Below are 24932 nucleotides of genomic sequence, written 5' to 3'. Positions count from 1 at the left end.
TATATATATATATATATATATATATATATATATATATAAACGTACACACATACACACACAATTTATTACAGATTATGTTTTTTCTTATTTATGAAATTTTGAATTTATTAAATCGGAAAAATTGTTAAAATGTTACACAGAATATATATCTATTATTAATAAATTTGATTGTTTGAAGAACATTATGTTCAATGCTATTAGCTTAACATAATAATTACGTGTATGCCGACAATGTCTGTAGAGATGTCTTACTTGTAATGGACAATTAAAGTTTTAAAAATGATATTCCCTTCATCAGTTAAATCTTAGATTTTTTTTACCAACTTGTTACATACGGATCTTTTCAATTTTTTCAATCGATCTATTGTTCAACTGATAGAGCTCAACGCATTTTGGTTTAATGGCTATCGGAATTAAAAAATCAGTATCTTTTTTTTTCCAATAGTTTTTCCAAAAAACACTCTCCAAATTACAAACCTCATTCCAAACTATGATGTTTTGTAAAAAATTACTGGGGTAACTTAAACTTATGGCGTTGCACGTTTTGATGGATTCTTGTAAAATTTTATTATTTTTGTTCAACTGTTTGGTGAGCTTAATAGCTATTTTCTGACCATCTAAACGAAAAGTTCCAATTAAATAAACTTAAAATCTAAATTTAAAAAAATTTAATCGAAAATTGGAAATTTTATTACGTATACACTTTTGTACTTACCTGCATATTTCTTTTTTAAATTACTGAGAAACAACTTTTGAAATACAAAGGATTGAATTCTCAGCATAATGTCATTTCTTTTTCTTTCATACACAGTTGTCATGGTGTCCTTAAAAATAACTGTAGTTGGATCCCAACGAACACTGATTTTCAATTTCTTTTCCTTGATACTTAATTCTTTTTTGAGCCTAATATTATAAAATATATCTTATAATAACTCTGAAATTGTAAAAATTTAAAGAAATTTTAAAATGCAATTAAGAATTAATGAAATTAAGAAATGAAATTTCGAAAATATTACCGATTTAATTCTGTAGACATTTCTGGATTGCTATCCGTACTTGCAAAATTTTCTCTAATAACATTAAAACATTTTTATATACAAAAAAAAATAAAAAAAAAAATACTAGAAATAAAACGAAAAAAGCTAAATAAAATTACACTCTAGGCATTTAATTAAACAACTGGCATAAAAACAAAATAAGAAATCTATTATTGCAACACTTTGCTTACCTTAACTTTCACCAATCATTTAAAACTAAAGCATAGGATTCGTGATCACTTGCTGAAAACAATATCAAAAATTAACCTTTTTAAAAATATTTTAAAGGATATATATTTATGTGGTTATATAAAGTATTTCTATTGTACAAAAAAGATTTGGTTAATATTAAATCAATTATATATACATTGTAAAAGAAATCAAAACCTTTATCACTTTTTAGATTTCCACACTCCTCCATATCAACTTCTGCTGCAATCCACGAAGAAATAACTTCCCTATTAGAAACTAAATAATTTTTAACAAAATTAGACATTTAAATTTTATTTAAAAATATCAAACAGATATTTTTTACAATTTTAGTTACCCTTTGAGAAAACGAGTCGTCTACAGGCACCGTACGACTCGTTTTCTCAAAGGGCAACTAAAATTGTAAAAAACAATTACTGGTGGCCCAGCGGGACAACCAGACATTTTCTTTCTTACAAAAGAGTGTTCATTAATAAAACCATATGGGATTAATCAAAAGACACCTTTAAAAAAGCATTTAAAGTAGTTTCACACTATGTTTAAAAATAAACACACTACGGTGCATTATATAGTTTATAGTAAATTTGTAAATAATAATATAAATATGGTTTAATTGTTTAAAAAATTTATTATATATATATAACAAACCATTAATAGATTTTACAGTTTTATCAAGTTCAAGATTAGTTGTGTCTTGAACTTGTATGGCTTTATCAAACCGAGTACATAGTCTTCTACCTAAAAAAAAATGCAAAATAATAGCAAAATTGACAATATATAATCACTATAAATGAATTCAGATAAAATTTAATTAAATTTTTTAATAAGCTAGTCAGATTAAAATTTTAATATATAATTTTGACATAAGTTATGAAAATCAAAGATAAATGCACCACAATACATTTTTCATTGTTAACTTTCGCTTTATGAAAGTTTGTTTTCTCATTAACATTTGTTAACGGCAAATTTTAATGTAATATTGTAGGTAACAGTCTCTTTTTAATTTAAAGTTTTGAATAAGCAATAATTTCTTCTGAATAAACTCGTCTTATATTTTATACTAGTCTTAGGTATCATTGTCATTCCCAGATAATGATGATGATACTTCTAAGATGAATTGAAAAATCCCCTAATGCATCAATTGAGTATTGGGCATAATGAAGTAAACCAAGTGAAATTGTATCAGCTCTATGACTAGGAGTTTGCTCTTTAGTTATTTTTGAAAATCGTCTAAGGGCAGATCATAGACGTTCCATAACCTCACCATCTGAAATACCAACACCAACAGTTGCTTTAAGTGAATATTGTAACTAAATATAGAAAATAACATTAAAAATAGTGGCAATCAATATTATATTTACGATAATACATAACTTTCCAAAAATAGTAAATGTATTTCCAGAATAATAAATTTACTATCAGTAATTATTGATGGCCGATAATATTATTCAACATAAATTATATTATTACATATCGTTTACCATGTTTACCTGGCAAGTAGATCTATGACCATACACATGAAAAGAAGGAATACAAAACGAAATGTTTTTGTCAAGGATACTACTTTCTCTTTTCTATAATTAAAAGAACAACTATAACAGGAAAAATTTTACAAATTGAAGTTGTAACAATGTTACCCATTACTTATATACTCAACATTATTATGTTGCTTATGTAATCTTCTACATGTTACATTAATGCAAACTAATATATAAATATAATACAAATCATACTAATTATTATCAAAGTAAGCAAATTTAAAAGAATTTAATTTTAAAATATAATTGCGAAAGATGTTCCTTGATGTTTACTAAGATGTTTAAATAGGGTGCATGCAATGTCATACATAACCACAATCTTAACATCATCTCTAACTTCACCAACTATTTGGTTTATCAAATAAACTGCATTAGCCAAACTAAAAGTAAAACTTTAAATTGTTCCACAAATTTATTTGTGAGATTGTATCAGCAAATCTTATAACCATTTTTTAAAATATAAAACAGTAAAACTAATTTAATCAAAACCTTTCACCAGCCTTAAAATTTAAAAACTTTCATGGTATTTCATGTCCACAAACACACCCGAACACACCAGTTTCATCAAGTTTTGAATTAGCTTTTTTAGTTCTTAGTGAGCTTATTGCTTTGAAATCATTACATGCCTAAATTGTGAAAAAATTATCAATTGCAAGTAAGTTAAGAAAAAAAATTATTATATATATATTTAAATTTAGCTTTATTATTAACAAGAGTTTAGAGTAACCTTGTTATTTATAGATATATATAGTAGAATAATTAAAAAAAACTTTTTTGTATATAAAAAAAAACTTTCTTTAACATCTAAATGTGTTCTATATAATAAACTGGCACTGTCAATTATATAGAAAATATATGTCAAAAATATATATATTTGAACATTAAAAAAATCATGAAAATTTCAAAAATAATAACCATTTTGTCTAACAGTTGTTATTTTAGATTTAGTTATCTAAAAACTAATTTCATTTTTTTTTTTTTTTGAATTAAAAAATTTTTCAATGTATTTTTGAAATTTTTAGAATGTTTTGCAAAAAAATTTTAAATTATAACAAATCTATATCTAACAAATTATATATATATATATATATATATATATATATATATATATATATATATATATATATATATATATATATATATATATATAATATATATATATATATTATATATATATATACTATATATATATAATATATATATAGTATATATTATATATATATATACTATATATATATATATTTATATATATAAAACTATTTGATACAAAGGTCTAACCATAAAACATAGAAACGAGGTCAACAATTTTGTGCCGACCTCAAATACTTTCAGGTCGGCAGTTAGGTCGGCATTGCGAAATGCCGACCCTAATTCCGAGAGTTGTATATATATATATATATATATATATATATATATATATATATATATATATATATATATATATATATATATATATATATATATATAAGGAGTAACTCTTCCTGATGATCCAGCAATGGTGAAACTTAAAGTAAAAGATAAAAGTTAGATAAGTGTTTTTTACTATTTTTTTATTGCTCTGTTTTTTAAAAACATTGAGCACTCTATTTGTAAAATACACTAACATAATTTACAAATTATATATATATATATATATATATATATATATATATATATATATATATATATATGTGTTTTTTTTGTAATTTACTGCCCCAAGGCCGAGAAGGCCACAACAGATGAGGAGGCTACTTGTGGTTATAACCCTCTCTCAACTCTATAAGTCTGAAACAAGTTAAGCGCTGTATTACCAGGAACATGGCGGGAATGGAATCGAATATATATTTATATACAGATATATATATATATATATATATATATATATATATATATATATATATATATATATATAATATATATATATATATATATATATATATATATATATATATATATAAATATATATATATACATTTATATATATATACTGTGGCCCAGAAGGCCACTACAGACGAGGAGGCTACTTAATTGAGTTTATAACCCTCTCTCAACTCTATAATTCTGAAACACGAAACTTGACGAACAAGGCCGCTGCGCGGAGAAACAAGTTGAGCGCGGTACTAACAGGGACATGGTGGGGATCGAACTCCGAACCTCTCGCTTATGAAGCAAGCACTCTTTCACTACACCACTACCGCATATATACACACACAAACACATATATATAGATATTTAATATAGTTAGATTATTGTTTTTTTCTAATTTATATATATATATATATATATATATATATATATATATATATATATATATATATATATATATATATATATATATATATATATATATATATATATATATATATATATATATATATAATATATATATGTATAAATATATATATATACATATATATATATATATATATATATATATATATATATATATATATATATATATATGTATATATATATATATATACATCATCATTATATTTTTTTATTTAAATATTTAATAATATATTGGATCTATTATATAAAACATTTGTTTGCATAATATTGATCATTGTTAGGCAAATAAAAGATAAATAAATATATAGATACCTTTATTTGCATCTGTTTTATACGTGTTTTATTTTTGACATCGCTTTTAAAAAGATTCTAGTTTTTCATGGTTTTTTGATATTAGCTATATACATGATGGAAAGAGCTTTAAAACGTTATTACTGAAATTGCTTTAAAACTATGTATTTTTTTGCATAAACTAAAGCTTAAACTTAGTAAAAGTGCTGTAGTTGTAAAACATTTTTTATACTTTCCTTATTAAAGCAATCTAGCAAAAATAGGTAATTTTGGCAAGAAAAATTTATTATACCCCCCAAATACTCAAAAATGAAACTAACATGCTTAAATAGATTATTTATAGATCTTTCATTTGATATATAACAATCAACATTTTAAAATTGCGAACATGCCATAGTTGCTACCAAATAACAGCAAATCGCTCATTTTTAATTTTTATTTTTTTGCCTTTTCTTTGTTTTATATTTTAAATGCTTAGAAAGAAAAATAACATCTTCCTACAGATTATTTACAGATCATTTAGTATATAATAATCAATATTTAAACATCTTCTTCATGTTTAAAAAGGTTAAACAAAACTGCAAGTAACTACAAATAACTACAAACTCCTTATTTTTGTCAGCACCTATATTCTTATCTTAAAATCATTTCTACCTGCATTAAAATGTGCCATAATCAATTTTATTTTTTTTAAATTATTATAGAGTTAAAGTGTTATTTCCGTATTTCATGTGATGTTGTATCACATGTTAAAGTTGCATATCTTTTTTTTCTAGTTGACCTAGGATTATAAATTTGGTATCAAAATTCATCATTAATTATCCCCGTACCGCACCTGGTAGTAAACACATTCTTTCAAAGTTTTTCTACTTCTACCTCTACTTTTTTCTCCTGAAATTTTGACCCCTCTACATGCTGATAACCAATATTCTGTATCCTTACGTTCTACATACCCAAACCATCTCAATCTTCCCTGAGGCACCCTATCAGATACACTAACTATGTCTAATCTTTTTCTTAGATCGTCACTGCTTTTCTCGTCTCTTAGAGTTACACCGCACATCCATCTGATCGTCATCTTTTCTATTTTTTCCAAATGCTGAACATCGTCAACCTTCATTGCCCATGTTTCACTGCCATACTTCACAACATTCTGTACATATATGCTGTATAACTTTCCTATAATCTTTAATGAAGTACCTCTTGCTGTTAAGAGTGGATATATATATATATATATATATATATATATATATATATATATATATATATATATATATATATATATATATATACATATATATATATATAATATATATACGCACATTTGTTGAACTATATATATATTGGTGTTGAACTTTATACAAACAAGCTTGTATATACATGCTTAGGCAGAAAGATGTAACAATAAAATCTTTCTAAGAATGATGCAATACTAAAGCTTTCTTATTATTATCGGAGCATCGATGTAGTATCATATAATTATTATATGATACTACATCAATGCTCAGAGAATAATAAGAAGCTTTGAGCTTTGGTTTATTATAATAATAAACCAAAGCTCAAAGAATTATGAGAGAACTACAACTTTTCTTTCTTCATGAAAAGTCCTATAATACAGGAATTGCAGTGAAGTAAGAGAGACTTGTAGTAAAACTGCAAAGGGTACTAAAGGTTACCTTTAAGTTAAAGGTATACCTAAAAGTTACCAGTAACTTTTGCATTTTATGCATTGCACAAATTATACATATTATGTATAAATACCGGTGAATTCTGTTAAGGCTTGACTTTCGATATTTTTTGAATTATGCCAACTTTTAGTAACCTTTCGTTTGTTTTTGCCAACAACATTTATTGTAGTTTTTCTTCGAGCTTTAAAGCTCTGCATACCTATAGACGCCATTTAAATAACTTCATACGTAATTTATTATTTGTTATTTACCCCATAATATATAACTCGATGACATCGAAAAATGTTGGCACAAATGGGACGGTGTTGCAAGTACATGGTTGATGAGATCGGAATACACGGAGACGTTTTATTTTGATGAGTTTTATGTACGGAATGTTCCTATTATTTAATGAAGGTTCTTAACAATTTTCTATTGTATACCATTTTTAAAAAGTTTAGACTTAAGTTTTTTTTAATTCAAAGTTCAGAGTATTCTGTATATTTCTGTAAATACATTTCATCAAATATTAAACAGTTATTTTCAACATTTTGGTCCAATATTGAATAATAATTTTGCATATTCTATTGTGTCGATATTACCAGAATGTGTTTTCAATAGAGAAAGCAATTGAAAATTTTTCCAAATAATTTTTAATGGTGATATAATGTATGCTTTAAATAATTGCATGGCAGTATAACACTAAAATAATGCATATCTATCAGTATTTTTTGATTTCTTCTTCATTTTTTTCAAATTCTTTAAAAACTAAACCAAACAGATTCTGCATGATTTTGTAAATAAGTAGGAAAGTGTTCCAACATAAATATGTGCGGCATTTTTATAACTTTAACAAAACGTTATGTAAAGATAATAGACAACTTGTAAAATATTTTCATTTAAGCTCTCAGCAACTTGTATAATAAACTCAATAACTTCTGGGATGGAAAATTTAATAAATAACATCTTGTAAAATACAATATGATAATTAGTTTTTAACATTTGGTAGCTACAAACTGTACCAGCAATGTATTTAAAATTGTGTGCTCAATATTTTTTTAGTATTTACAATGTTAAACATTCTGGAACAGAAGGACCAGATGACTACATGTAATAATAATTTCTCCATGGTATTTGGAGGTAGAGTGGGTATTGTTTATAATCTTATATTAAAAAGGATCTTTTAACATACTCTTCTTGTTTTATTGTTCAGGATTTTTTAATTAGCTTTTTTAATTTTTTATTAAGCAGGACCTTTTATCCTGCTCTCCTGGTTTTAAAGTATTTTTTTCATGAAGTTTTTGGCACATATAATAGATGACATAGTTGGCATATAGTTTTGCACATTTAAAAATAACTTTATCCTTTAAACTTTTTATGGTTCGTAAGGCTTTATTGATTTTGACTAAAAATTTTGTAACTTTTTATGATTTGTTGACATTAAATGTAAACAAAATCAAAACATCTTTTTTTTAAATCGTTTTATAAATAGCTAACAACACAACATTCAATATTTTTTGTTCTACTAATAGAACTTTTAGTTTATATTGTATAAATTATACAATTATACAGTATAATTACTACACTTTATTTCACAACCGCAAAATACTGGCCTTCTATTTATTCTGCTTTGGGAATTTTTGAACCTGTTCCTTGTTTCACAATTTCAATATTATTCCAAAAGCCCCTTTTCGATATTATTCCTTTTTTCACAGCTTTAATCTAATTCTGTTTTTTGAACTTTCGATAGTGTTCCTTTTTTCACAATTTCGATGTAATTCTGGTAAGTCCCTTTTCCATATTGTTCTCTTTTGAGCTAATTCGAGATTTTACTTTTCGGATTTTCGATACTATTTCTTTTTTAACAATTCCGATGTATTCTCTTTTTCGATATTATTCCAAAAAGTCCCTTTTTGATACTATTCCTTTTTTCACAATTTTGAGATTATTCTGTTTTTCGGATTTTCGATCCAATTCCTTTTTTTACAATTTCGATGTTATTCTCTATGTTTAATATTATCAGCCAAACTGATTAATCGTGAAAAGTCCCTTTTCAAGATTAATCAGTTTGGAAATTTTCGATACTGTTACTACTACCCCAAAAATTAACTTTAGGTGTCTTTTATTGATCTAAGAAAAGCGTTTGATACCGTAGATCATAATATTCTTCTATATAAACTTAAAAATTATGGTATCATAAATTCTAACTTAGATTGGTTTAAGAGTTATTTGAAGAATTAAAATCAATGCATTTTATATGATCGCGATAAAACAGATTTAATGACAATTAACTGCGGAGTCCCCTAAGGATCAATTCTAGGACCGCTTTTATTTCTCATCTATATAAATATCTTTTATACCAATATCTTAAACTCAATTTTATTTGCCGACGATTCTAATGTATTATATTCTAATAAAGATATTAATATTTTATTTGTAACTATGAACAAAGAGCTTGCGAAACCAAGCGAATGGTTTATATCAAATAAATTATCCATAAATGTTAAATAAACAAAATATACTTTCTTCCATCGTCTTCATGATAAAGACAACTTCCTAAGCTTTATATTAATAACTCTTATGTCAATATTGTTGTTTCTAGGTGTAGTTTTAGGTGAAAATGTAACGTGGAAAGAGCACATACGTATAATCCATAATAAAATCTCAAAAAATATAGGCCTCTTATAAAAAGACAAACAGTTGTAAAACAAAACTTGTTTGAAATTTATTTATTTTTCTTTTATTCATTGCTATCTAAATTACGCTAACGTTGCTTCGTGCAGCACTAATGTATCTAAAAATAAAAAGCTTTTAATTAAACAAAAACACGCTCTAAGAATTATTGTAAATGTGGATCGCTTCTCGCACACTAAATTTCTTTTTAATAAATTCAAAATACTCAACATATTTCAACCTAATTTATATCATATTTTTATATTTATGTTTAAAGTAGATAAAATGGCACCCATTTTATTTAACTCAGATTTTGAAAAAATAAATTATTTATTTCCAACAAGATTTTCAAATAAAAATTATATTCAACCAAAAGCATATTATTCTGCTACTAAGTGCTCGATTGCAATCAGAGGACATAAATCATGAAACACTTTATTGGATAATGAATTTAAAAAAATTATCTTCCTTGATCAATTTGAAAATAAAATAAAAAATAAACTTTTGATAATTGACAACGAACCAGACTTCCTCTGAAACTTTTAAATAGGAGTAATCATTCGTTTTATTTACTTGTTATATACTATATTTTTGATGATATTTATTTTTGATTTTAATTTGAATCTTTACCTTTCTTTGATGTTCATATTTTATCTCATTTTTGTTTATTTTCAAATTCGAAGTCTTAATTAATAAAAGTTTGAAAAAAAATAAAATTATATATATATAAAAAGTATTTTTTATATTCGCATTTTTATTATGTATTTTATGCATAAATTACATTGTGGTAACGGTAATACCTTTTTTTTTTGTTATGGATAGGCTTGGCGATAAGACTGAATTTGTCTTCTTCTTGCCCCAGCCGTGTATATACATTTTGTAAAAGTCTTTGTAAAAAGTCTATCACTTCCTCTTTCTAAATCTGATAATGTTAATAGAGTAAGGTCGATATAATTTGCATCGGCAGATTTTTTTCGTTTTTTTATCTGTTGCTCCTCATCGGATAGTGATGAGGAGCAGCAGAATGTCTCTTTATTTTATCATTATACCATGCATCCAAAGCAGGGGTTGGGTCGAACTTTTTGATGCTGCATTCTTCTTCGTCTATTCGTAAAAGAGATTCAATACGATACGTGATGGTTTGCTTCTCCATCCGATTTTACTCTGTTAATGCGGGAAAACATACGTTCTACTTACGACTAACACATTTCTGCATTCAGCAATAATTGTATCTGAAGTAAACATTTTTTTCCACGTTTTCAAACAGTATTCACCTAACTAACCTTTTAACATTGGATCTATATAACTTTTTAAAACAATCTTCTCAAAAAAAATTTCATCAGTTATACAACCCCTATTTTTTAGGAGGTCTTTAAAATGTGAAACCACTTCTGCTATTTCTTTATCACCAAATGTAATCACAGGGTTCATTGCCCAAAAAGAAATGTCCAAAAGAAATATTAACTTACAGAATAAAGCAGATACCTTAATATCTTTGAAACGTAAATCCATACTAGTTGTTAAGCAATTCATTATATTAGTATAAATGTGTTGCACCGGTGCATTAGTTTTACTAAAATTTTTTAAATGAATGTTTTGGCAAATAAAACTGCCATCTTTTATGAATATACTTTCAAATAGTTTTTTGTATTTTATTAAAATAGTTTGCCTAACGGATTATTTAAGAGATTTTTAAGTTTTTCCATTGTCCAACTAAATTACTGCACCCTGCGAACAGCTTTTACAGAATCATGTAAATCTTGCTGGAAACCAACACTCAAGTGTCTCAACGGTGCAAGAATATCTAGATTAACAGATAAAATTTATTACAAGAGATGAATTTTTCTAAACTTTTAAAATTACTTAGTTAAATATATATTTTAATTATTATTACTAATACTATTAGTTATATTGTGCTTACTGGTGTAATTATACAACATGGCCCCAATGCACATGGCCGTAGAGAGAGGAGGGTCAGGAGGTATATTGTCCCTGAACCCGGTTATGTTTAAGAGCTCGTAAGAAAAAGAGGGGGGAAAAAATTTGAAGCATTTTGGCATTACATGGTGCATATTTTCAGCCAAGATAGGGCCCGCTAAAAAATGCCCATGCCCTCTACTTTTTGAACCACCATGGCTCCCCGTCGCCTATGTGTAATTTTATTCGTAGAATAACTATTTATTTTTTATTTTATACCGATTTTGGAAGCTACAATTAAATGTTGCTAAATGAATCGGATTCTAACCGTGGGAAAAACAAGTAACGCTTTTAAAAATAATTACCTGAAGGCATTATTAAGTCGATATTATTTATAGAAATAATTACCTGAGGACGTTGCAATATTTTATTTGAAGAAATTTCTTAAAAGCAGAGCCATTACTAGGCTGCCTTCACTGCGCCCTTAATCCTGTAAGGGTGCAGGGGAAAGGCAGCAAAACTAGGGACCTTTTTCTAATTTTAGAGGGCCCTTTACTAAATTTGAGGACCTTTTTTTTTAGTAATGCCCAATAATTGAAGGTTTTTAAAATTTTTGGGCCGTAATGACAGGTTTGAGGAAGTGCTCTGCCTCCAATCCTACGGCACTAATTAAAAGAAGAGGGATGTTTTGAAGGAAAAATTTCTTTATATTTCAATAATAACAAAGTTTTAACATAAAATAAATTTTTTTCTAAAACATTACTTTATTTTATTATAGAAAGGAATATAAAATCAGAAATTTTATATTCCAATCTAACTAAGTTTTTCCACTCTTATTTGTCAAGTTTCACATTTCTAAAAAAACATTAGAAAAAGGGTCCCTAGTTTTGCTGCCTTCCCCCTCCACCCTTATCGGATTAAGGGAGCAGTGAAGGCAGCCTAGTAATGGCTCTGCTTTTAAGAAATTTATTCAATGAAAACGCGCCTAAATTTTAAAATTAACCAATGAAAATTATAATAGAGTTTAAGTGCCGCACCGCTAGTATCAATGTTTTTTAGAATCAATATATTTGTAAACATTTAGAAGTTCGTAGTTTGATGAACTTGGTGGTTTAATGTAGCTTTGATAATCAAAGCTACATACATAAATATCAACTATATCAAAGTTTGATGTAGTTGATATTTAATGTACTTTATTTAACTTATTTATATTTCCTTAAATTTTTGTCTTATAACATTAAGTATTTGAATCTTGTATTTGTATTTACATTGCTATGTAAGTACATAATACAGTGGTTAATCTAGCTAGATTAACGGCTGTTTTAGAAAAGTATTATTTTAAACATGTAGTTTTATGAGAGTCTTAATGAAATTAGTTATAGTTGATTTTTAAGATCTACAGTGGTGTAAAAAATACTAAGATCAACGAGAAAAAAAGCTTTTTTATTAGTTGATACCACTTTTTAGATTCTGAAAAAGTGGCAGCACTGCTTTATTTTATCACCAACATCCTGTTGGTGTGACTGAGTATTGAATTTATTGATTTAAATTTGAATCCGTTAACTTTTATTGTGTTTTAGTAAACATTTGTTATATTTTGCTATGTGAAATGTAAGTTGCGGACAAGTGAATATGTATGGTTCAAACGACCTTTAAATGAATATTTGTTAAAATACTCCTGTTGATAGTGTTATATTTATTAGATTATTGCTGTCGATAGTGATAGAATTAATTATTTTCTGATTTTAAATATGTGATTTTAATTATTTAAGAATTTTTTGTTGTCAGATTATATTATATTTTCAAAATATGGGTAAAGTTGCTTACCCATATTTGCTAGTCCCAGAAAACGAGGCAACGTTGAAGCATTATTAAAGTTAGAAATATTTTTACAATGGGTAGTTACCAAGAAATGTGGGCTAAGTAAAACAGCAGTTTTTAGCATCAAGAAACGATTGGTTTTACGTCCTCTCCAAGACGTTTCACTTTAGGCTGAAAACCAGTTATGACGCCACGTGCAAGACGGCTTCTGCTTGCAAACTGTCGAAAAAATAGAAGAATGACAAGCAAGCAGCTCAAGGGTGTGCTGCAGGAGCACCAGATCAATGTCTCAACAAGTTGTGCTCCGAGACGCCTGATACAAGATGTATTTGTAGGTTGTCGACCACGCAAAAAATTGCTCTTGACCAATGCTTAACAAACGCGACGGTTGCAGTGGGCCATGGATCACAAAGATTGGACCACAGAACAATGAAGAAAGGTACCATTTTTTATATAAGAGCTTACAATTATGTAGTCTAAGTTGAAGCAAAATCTAACATATTTTTTCATGTAATAATGATTTTTAATATCATACATTACCCGCTAGTGAAATTGTTTTTGGTATCGAACATTGTAGCAATGGTTATACTTTTTGCATGAATGCAAAATATAGTGATCATGTAACCAGTGATTACAGGATGTTAATCTAATGTATGCTCTAGACTTTTACAGTGTGTTTATAATTTTAGGTTTGCTTCAGTGACGAGTCTATGTTCGAGACACTCGACAATAAATGTCATTACTTGCGCCGTCGTTCTGGGGAAGAATTTCAACCGCAATTTCTGGTGAAAACCGTCAAGTATCCTTACTCAGTAATGGTTAGGTCAATGATGAATTCTCAGGGTGTTGGACCCTTTAGAGTTGTTGAAAGCAGAATTGATCAACATCAACACATCAACATATTAAAGAAAAAACTTCTACCTCAACTTCCAATTCATTTTCCTGATGGTGGTTTCATCTTCCAACAAGACTGCGCACCATGTCATATAGAACGCTCTGTTAAAAACTTTTTGAACCGTAATAATGTTTCTATCCTATTATGGACTGGTAATTCACCTGATACGAACCCGATTGAAGACTTGTGGATGATAGTCAAAAAGAGAACTGCCGACAGAGAGCCAACAACAAAAGTCGCATTAGTTGAGGCGCTCATAGAGGTTTAAAAAGTTTTACACCACTGTATATATATATATATATATATATATATATATATATATATATATATATATATATATATATAGAGTGTTGTAAAAATGTTTAAACCTCTCTAATTCACCCACAAGTTTTCAATCAGTACTCCTGGTGTAAGTTTTTATTCTCCTAAGTAGATAGTGACCTTTCACACTCACAAGTTGTGATTGGTATTGTAGCAAGTATATAAAAAGCCTCTAAAATGTTTGGAAAGCCTCTGATATCCATGAACTTTATTGTAACAGAAATAGTAGATGGTAATTCCGTCTTTTCTTTCCAAAATTCCTTCCATATCTCTAATTTGCCATGAATTTATGAGAAATGAGAAAGATATGATTTATAAAAATTCAAAAACATTAAGAACTTTTCTTTCTATGGGCAAGATCTAAAATATTGCTTTACTAAATAAGCAGGAATAACACATAGACCATTATAAACAATCGAGCTCTCAACATCAAACCTGTTTGATGTTGAGAGCATGATTGTTTATAATGGAATACTTTTATGGAATTTCTATCACCCATGAAGGGTGATGGAAATTCCACAAAAGTAATCCAGAAACTGTTTAGTTAAAACCAAAGAAACAATAAAAGAAAAATTTGTGAACAACTTCATAAAAGAAGATGCTTTTAAAGATGTTTCTTTATTAAGTTCTTTTAAATTAATGTCTTCCATTTCTTCAAAAGCAGAAAAAACGGCTGAATAATTATCAAAAAATACATCAAGTCCACAAAGCTTTTGTATCCACCGAGTTTGACATGTGTCAATAAGTTTTGCCTGACCAGGAAGAAGGTTTTTTTTTAAACAATTACTTCTTTTAGGAAATGAGTTAAAAAAATAAGATATGTCTTTAACTTGTTCAAGCAATTTTTTACTTGCTGAATTTGGCAGCTCTTGCCAACAATTAAACTAAGTTTGTGTGAGGCACAGTAGACAAATAATGCCATTGGATTGATTTTTTTATAAGAGATGAAATACCTTTGTATTTACCTGACAATGAAGCAGCTCCATCATACGACTGGCCTCTGCAACTTTTTAAATCTAAACCGAATTCTTTCAAAGTTTCAAGAATGTTGGTAGCTATATTTAAACCACTTGTTCCTGTTTTGCATTCTAAAAAGCGTAAAAAAACTACTTTAATACTATTGTTCAAGTCAACACAACGTATGACAATAGAAAGTTGTTCTAACAATGCACAGTCTGAAGCCTCATCTGCAATAATAGAGAAGTACTTACTTTTTTTAATATCATTTATTAGAATCTCTTCAATTGCATTTCCACAACACTCCATCAACTCATTTTGAGAGGTCTTTGAAATATATGTGGAGTTTTTTGGAGCAAATAGATGATGCTCTTTTAGAACTAAATCACTTGCATCAACTCTAAAATTTAAAAGCTCAATAAAATTATCCAACCCTGCAATTTTTGAAGGTTCTCCAATTTTTCATTGATATTTTTTAACATCTCTATGACCTCTTTACGAGGTCATAGAGATGATAGAAAATCAGTTCAACCCAAAAATCAGTTCTATCATAGAGATGATAGAATCATTTCAATCCAAAAACATTATTGTCCTAACAATTGATGCAAGTTTTTTTTTGTTTTCCTCTATAAGCTGCTTTCTAGAAATATCTAGAAAAATTTCAATAGGCAAAGTGTTATTTTTAGCTCTAGATATAAGCATATTATAACAATGCATGGACTTGATGTGTAATCCATCAACAGTTTTCTCATGATCATTGAAAACTTTTACAGCATTACGCTAGGTATTGAATGTTTCTTTAAACAACTTACGTAATGCATATTTGTTTGGTAAACTTGGACCAAAAAGAAAGGAAGGCAATATGCACCATCCTCAATTTTAGAATAACAAAGCCAAGAAAACTCATCTAACCATTTAAAAAAAAATGTCTTTTCCTGCTTTTGCCTGTTAAGGGGAAATGGAAGCATTTATCTTGAACCCAGACATTATTAATTAGAGATAACAGCTCATTATCATTTGTTCCTGATTTTAACTTTTCACCCTGTAGATGGTATGAAGAAACATCATAATTTTAATAAGATGCTAGCTGATTTGTATTTAATAAACTAACATCAGCAACCATGTTTTCCTTAAGTAGAACATAAGAGTCAATAGTGTTTTTATCATTGTTGTTGATTTCTTTTGAAACAATTACTTCAGTTTTAACTGTTTTATTACAATTAGTTAACTTATCTAAATCTGAAGTGTTCCTGGAAACAGTAGAAAAAAATAATTTGGAAGATCTTTAATCAGTGTTACAAAATGATTTAGGTTAAAACATAAAACACTTTTGTTCTTTGTTTTATCTAAATTGCACCACAAAGTATTTATTGGACTATTTAATTTTTGGATTCGAGGCTTTATAATAGTGTTAAAAAAGCTATGATACTTTTTAAAACCAGTTTCAGGATAGAAAGATTCAATACGTTGTTTTATAACACTAGATAATGCTATTAGGCAAATAAACGATGAAAATGTTTTATTAAAGCAATATAAATATGCTTCTTTTAAAAGAAGTTCTGAAATCATATTATCATTAATTGTTGAAAAACTATCAGAGCATTAAAATGAAACAGCTATAAGAAACAAATTAGCAAGATGAGAATATTCTGATCTATATTGATTAGAATAACTCAAAAAATAATTATACCTTAAAAGTTTATTTTTTCTAAATATCTCAATTGACGCCAGCAATCTTAGAATTTTTGAAGTATGCTTACTGTCCATTAAAATCAAAGAGACTGAGCTTTAAAGACAATTTCCATCTTCAGCAGTTCTGACACAAAAAAACTTTACTGAAATGTAATATTAATAATAAAAAAATTGTAATTTTAGTATACACCATAATTTAATTAATTGTAATTTTAGTATACACCATAATTTAATTAATTGTAATTTTAGTTTACACCATAATTTAATTAATTGTAATTTTAGTATACACCATAATTTAATTAATTGTAATTTTAGTTTACACCATAATTTAATTAATTGTAATTTTAGTATACACCATAATTTAATTAATTGTAATTTTAGTATACACCATAATTTAATTAATTGTAATTTTAGTATACGCCATAATTTAATTAATTGTAATTTTAGTATACGCCATAATTTAATTAATCGTAATTTTAGTATACACCATAATTTAATTAATTGTAATTTTAGTATACACCATAATTTAATTCATTGTAATTTAGTATACATCATAACTTTTTATTAAACAACCAAATCATTTATATATTATGAAAGTGATTTGGTTATTACTAAACAAACTTGTCAGTTACATAATTTTAGTGACTTGTTTGTTTAATAATAAGATGTTCTAATAACTACCTAAATAGCTAAAAAAAAAAAAGTCTATAACAAATGGATTAAATTCTCAAAGAAAAAAAATGGAAGAAAGTAATGCAATGAGGGTCTAAACTTTTCATGTTTCTAACATCCGGAATTTTGGGTCTGTTTTGTGATATTATTTGAATTAAAAATAATAAAAAAAAAGTTCTAAAGAAAAAAAAAAAACCTTAATGCTGTATAACCAAGATTTCTTTTAACTAAAGGTACAAAATCCATCATTTCTGTATTGAATTGGTAAGAAACAGGTTTTCTTGGAAACATTAAATTTATCTCTGAGAGCTCTTTAATGAGTCGAGTTTTGTAATTTAATACATTAGGCCAATGTTTTGATTCGAGTGCACAAGCAACTAATTTTTCGGTTATATATGAATTCATATTTTGTTATATTTGAAAAATTAAATGACAAAAGCCAAGTTATCTTTGTTTCTGAAGAAGAAATTGAAAAACATTTATGATAATATTACGGTAGCAAATAATACCCATTTTTTTGTTAGCTCTAACTTAACACGATATTTTTTTAAATCGGACACGTTAAAACCAACTATGTGGCAAAGTTTTATTTTCACGGTTGAAATTTCGATAAAAGATCAATATTTTAATACTTTTACACAGCATTTATGGATTGAATAAAATGTCGGTAACGTATAATAAGAACTGCTGTGGCCATGGCAGGAATCTCTATAGTCAAAATCCGTAAATTAAGGCAGCCAAATTTAAATTTTTAGAGATATACCTCAAGCGCAAAAACCCAAAACTAACTTGGCTGCCGTTAAATTTAAGCTATATGGCCAACGAGCTTCAATCAGTCACAAGACAAAAAATTGTTACGCAAGTCTTACAAAATATTTTCAAGTTCTTTTCAATAAGTTAGTATATCCCTATAATGTTTCCATATTTAATCCCAAAAATTCTAAAAGATCTTTTATAGACATTAGATACATTTTCTTAAAAATCAGTTCGACTTTCTTATAAATCTATGGCCACTCCTTAGATCCGCGCCTGATATCTATATAAAATATTTTACTTAAAAGCAAATAAAAATATTAGTTATTAAAAAAATAATGTATTACTAATTTAACTAGTCACTATACGCTTACTTACTGTAAACTATGCTAAGATAAAAATAATTTACTTTTGAGTGCATAGTATAAACAAACTAATTTAATTTTAAGATAGACTATGTATTTGCACTTTGAAGGGTTATCTTCAAGATGCCACATAAAGTATCATTTTTATACTTAAAAAAATAGCTTTTTGCCGAAAATTTAGGGTCCCAGAAATCATAGTGTGCTGGTTTAAATTTAGCTAATAAGGTTATGCCATAATTATTTCATTTAAAACCAAAATTAAATAATCCAATGATAGTTTATAATGTGAGAGTAAATTAATCGTAAAAGGTATTGAGAATAGTTTAATATCTTTAAAAATCACCAGGTTTTGATAGAATATTTGGACCCTGACCAGACCCATCTGAACTGGGTTTATGTTTCGTTATTATAGACCCAAATCACACCAGACCCGGTAACCAAACGGTTGTTTATACATACTCGACCAGTTTGGTTAAGGGGTCAAACGGGTCTGGGTCTGCCGGGTTTTGTGTCTATAATAACGAAACCCAGATCCGTTTCAAATGGATTGGGTCTGGGTATAGATCCGGCGTATTAACAGCCCGAATCAAATAATGTAGTTATTTCAAACTAAGAAAACATCAGTGAACCTTAGTTTAATATTCTGTTTAATATTAGTTTTTTCTTATGCATTAAAAGTAGTTAAAGTTTACCTAATCAATATCGCGAATAATGGTTTTCGATAACTCTAACTATAGGCAAAAGTTCGTATTATTTATTTAACCAGTTTGATTTCCAGAAAAATTGTTTCTTGGAGCATACAATTATTGAGTTAATTTATCAAACAAACAACAAACTAGCTGAACAAATAATCAACCATATCTATAGATCTGTAAAAAGCATATTACAAAGCAAAAGATTCTAAACCTGAAATTTTTAATAAAAAAAACGTTTTCTTGGATTAAAAGCGACCTTACTGACAGGAAACAACATATAATCAATTGAGATTCGGGTATAATTTAGAATTTGTGTGGAATTGCACAAGTTTTAATCTTTGGCCCTCTTCATTTTAAATATATATATATATATATATATATATATATATATATATATATATATATATATATATATATATATATATATATATATATATATATACATAAATATATATATATATATATATATATATATATATATATATATATATATATATATATATATATATATATATATATATATATATATATATATATATATATATATATATATATATTAGTAGAAAATCACTTAACAAAATTTTTTTTTTTTTTTTTGGAAAATTTTTAAATGGAAAAAAATTTTTGTTAAGTGATTTTCTACTCATATATAATTGCTCTGTTCTTTTAAGAACATTGAGCACTCTATTGTGTAGAATACTTTTTAAAGTTGTTTAAATATATATATATATATATATATATATATATATATATATATATATATATATATATATATATATATATATATATATATATATATATATATATATATATATATATATATATATATTTATATAAACGACTTCTTAATGAGCTGATGAATTTAAAACCAATGATTCTCGCCATTGGTTATAAATTTATTTATAATCAATGGTGAGAATAGTAGTTCCATACCAGCTCAAGCCCTACTTGCAACATTGGTACGGAAAAAGGTAAAGATATTTTAGTTAAATGCTCTTCCGCAGGACTAATGACGTGTGATAAGACCGAAAAGACTTTATGAAGCATCTTAACTTAACTCAACCCTAAACCTTAGAAGATATTTAGTGAGCAAAAATAGCTAAGTATTCAAAGCATTAACGAGGAAATGATGAATGCATATAAGATAAACAGATTTTAACAATTTTTTATGTATAATTAGATTAAAATTCATACACCAAAAAATTTTAAAACGAAAGTTTAAGAAAAAAATAAAGCACAACTGAGATCAAACGAGAGGCTCACATATTTATTACCTCGTAAACTAAACAAATATAAAAAATAAAAAATATCATGTCGAGGACCTAAGATACAAAACAGCTTTTCAAATAACCAATTTAATATAGTAAAATCAATAAATTCATATAAGTTTCATGTCGAAAGAGAAATTTTAAAGAAAATTTAATATTTACATTATTTTGTGAAACTTAATTTCTTATATATTTAAAAGAATTTATTCAGTTTATTTTTTTAAATTTTTACATCTAAATGAAAATTTCAATTCAATGATCCTAATCATTAAATTGACATTCCCATTTAGATATCCTAAATGTCAAAGTCTTTAATAACGATCTTAAAAGATCCATGTCCTCCATCAATACTAACACGTACAACAGAATTTAAAAAATATAATTTTTTTAAGTAACTCCCTTTAGTCAATAGTAAAGATAGATCAGTATAATAAGCGAAACTTTTCTAAAAAAGTATTTTTTTAAAAAAAGTTTAGTTTATTATACTGTAGAAATTTCTACTACTTTTGAATTTAGATATTATTAATAACATCGTAAAACTTATACCAGTAGCTTGATATATGCGTAACATCAGTATAGGTGCTCTCTTATATTGCGGATCTTATAAAGCTTTTATTTTTGGGTTTGAAGATTTTCACAACAAAAACAAATCTCCTATTTTCTAAATGGTTCAGAATTTTCAGAATTTCCTAATCTTCGCTGGCTCATTTTGAAATAAAATGTTTTTATTTTTTTAGCATTTTCTTAATTAGACTATTTCAAATATATTCTAAAAAAATTTCTAAATTAAACAAATTATCAGACATTTGACCTAGTTTATTGAGACTAGTTTTTCTAAAATTTGACGGATTTCGTGTCAATCTTTCACAATCGGTTTCTATGTTAAAAAAACTTTGATCTGAGAGTCCCCATACGGTTTGCAAATTGAAACAAAAATACCATCAAGAAATGCCCACAGTAACCCCATGGTTTAGGGCAATTAGCTTTTGAAAAATAATGTTTTTATCTTAAATCCGATTAAAATTTATATTGAGATTTAAATCTTTATTAAAATTTTCACTTAGGTGCTAAAAAGATGCGAACAAATAAAATTTAGAACCCATTTATTTTATGATTATTTAAAAAATTGATTCAATAAGAAGCGGGGTTTTTTTTCTTTATCGTATGTCAACCTACTAGAAAAGTTGGTTTGAAAAAAAACCTGAGCAAAGATTTTAACTAAAAACTTCTAAAAACTAATTGCAAAGTTAAAACTTCTAAAAAATACGAAAATTTAATCTATATTTTTTCAACGCAAAGAAAATAAATCAACGTAATGCAAGAAGAGCTCGAACATTAGCTCGCAGTTGTAGAATATCGTTGTTTTTGCAAAAAATGAATTATTATTATTTATTTATTTTAAGAGTTAGATTGAACCGTAAGAAATTATTCTATTTAAAGATAATCTAATATTACATAAAGTAACTTTTGTACTGTATTGCACTCTATCTCTATATTTAAATAAAACTTGCTGCTATTATAAAAAGGCTTGAAATGTTTACATAATCCATATTTGATATATGTTTGCATAACCTTTTAAAGTGACTTTGTTTCAGTTTATTTATAAAAGTTTAACTTCCGATATTTGTAATTTAAAATGTTTATAACAAAAAATATTATACTCTCGTTTTTAATTTACACTTATTTTAATAAAACTTAATAATTTTTTAATTTTAAAAATACAAGTCATTTTGTATTAACTTTGTTTACTATTAGTATTCTGGTACAGAAAATAAATAAGAGTAAGAATAAATAAGTCAATGTTTCTCAATATTGTTACAATCAGATTAACGGAAAAAGTAATAAAAAAAATTAATAATAAAGGACATTGTTATAGAAAAAAACCCATTAAAATAGGACATGTTTGGGTGAGTTGCCGAAATTAGGCAACTCTCCCAAAATTATTTTTATTACTAAGTTCATAAAACATATTTATTACCTAAGTAATAAATATATTTTAAACTAAAATTATTTTTATCTTTAGAGTGATAATTTAAAAAGTACATTTAAAACGAACAAGCAATGGTATCTATAAATATATATATATATATATATATATATATATATATATATATATATATATATATATATATATATATATATATATATATATATATATATATATATATATATATATATATATATATATATATATACACATATATATAATACTTATCGTGGTTCACGCATTTTATAGGACAACCATTTTTATACGACAGCAAGTAAATTAAATCGAAAACTTATTTTGTAAAGAAATTTCTTTTTTTATAACTTAAAGTTATTAAAACTTTAGCAATAAAAAATAACTATAATAGTAAGAAAAATTTTTTTAAACATTTATTTTTAACTTTATTATTAGGTGACGTAAATAAAGTCGTTAACAGCTAAACAGTTAAACCTAAACAAAATTTTTAACTAAATGTTATGTGGCTTTAGTAACTAAGGGTGACGACTCTGGTAGTTAACCGTTATAATCTTCTATATTGGTTGACTACTTGCTTATACTAATTTATTTAGATTAATTATGTTGAAATTTCACAGAGTTTAGAATTTCGAATTATTCCAACAAGTTGAAACACAAAATTGGTTTTTAAGACAAATATTAAAATGAGCAAAGCTCTAGAATCAACTTTCATATGTTTAGTTTTAATATTTACACTGACAATGAATACTCTACTTTTATCTTTTCTAAAAAAACGATATTCTTATATAAACATTTCAATTTTATTTAACGCCAGTATTTCCGTTTGTGAGATTTTGCAGGTGACTTTAGGTTATGTACCTGATCTGCTTGCTCAATTAGATTTCATAAAAGTAACAACTTCTGGAAAGGGATCATGGATTTGCATAGGATCATCATTATTAACGTTTATTTTTGCTGTCGTTGTTTTAATGCATTTTCTTGTGTTGTCAGTTTCAAGAATTGTGGCAATAAAGTATCCTGTTTTTTATGTTGCGACATTTTCAAAAAAAAAGCTGTCAATTATTTTATTGATTTTATGTTACATTTACGGAATCATTTGGCCAGTTTTTCCACTTTTTCAATGGTCAAAGTACGCTAAAGATATTGACGAAAAACGCTGCTCCTTAGACTGGCGTTTAGAACGAAAAGTTTTTCTTATATAATTTGCGTTATTTTGTTTGTTTTTATTTTACCGTTTGTTTCAATACTTATTCTTTTATTTTGTAAAAAGTATGCGACCTTAGCCAATCAAAGCTTTTCTCGTCGAAGAAGACACTCTTCAGTTGAGTATCAAAAAAAAATTAAAGAATTGGAAATAAAATACTTTAACATGTGTGCAGCATCTGCAATTTTGTATACCTTAGCCTGGAGTCCGTATGCAGTCGTCGGCTTTTTATCTGTTTTCAACAGTACTATTCCACCAATGGTATCAACAAGTGCAGCTTTGTTTGCAAAGTTATCCGCATCAATAAATCCAATTGTTAATATTTGGTATAATTGGGAATTCCGAAATTTTGTTTTCAATTTAAAATCAATTCGGTTTTTGAAAAATTTTTTTTGTATAAAAGCCGAAAAGCAGGAATCATTGACGTCTTTAAGGATTCAGTGCACTAAATTGTAATCTTTACTAAAAAATGGAATTGTACTGTATAATTTATAAATACATATATATATATATATATATATAATTATATACTATTTATAAATATTTACATAACCATAATATGTATATATATATTAATAAATATGTATATATAGAGATTAGTTCATAAGTCTTGTTTTTAAATAAAAATGAACCATTTATGTGAACAATGATAAACAAGTCTTCGCAATTTTTAAGAGGCTCTACTAATCATATATTGTTTATTTTTATTTCTAAATAAAATG

The 24932-nt window shown here is 26.4% G+C and overlaps 1 protein-coding gene across 1 annotated transcript; it reads left to right on the top strand.

Annotated features, from left to right (window-relative positions):
* The first annotated feature begins 23552 nt into the window (after positions 1-23552).
* On the top strand, positions 23553-24675 carry LOC136089153 (melanopsin-like). Its single transcript, XM_065814872.1, is given in 2 exon segments — positions 23553-24191; positions 24194-24675. Coding segments are annotated over 2 exon segments (975 nt in total). The 5' UTR covers positions 23553-23689; the 3' UTR covers positions 24667-24675.
* The last annotated feature ends 257 nt before the right edge of the window (positions 24676-24932 follow it).

Source organism: Hydra vulgaris, chromosome 12 (assembly GCF_038396675.1).
Source record: "Hydra vulgaris chromosome 12, alternate assembly HydraT2T_AEP".
Taxonomy (NCBI): Eukaryota; Metazoa; Cnidaria; class Hydrozoa; order Anthoathecata; family Hydridae; genus Hydra; species Hydra vulgaris.
Note: the sequence above shows the minus strand (reverse complement) of the source record. Positions and strands in the feature narration are given on the sequence as shown.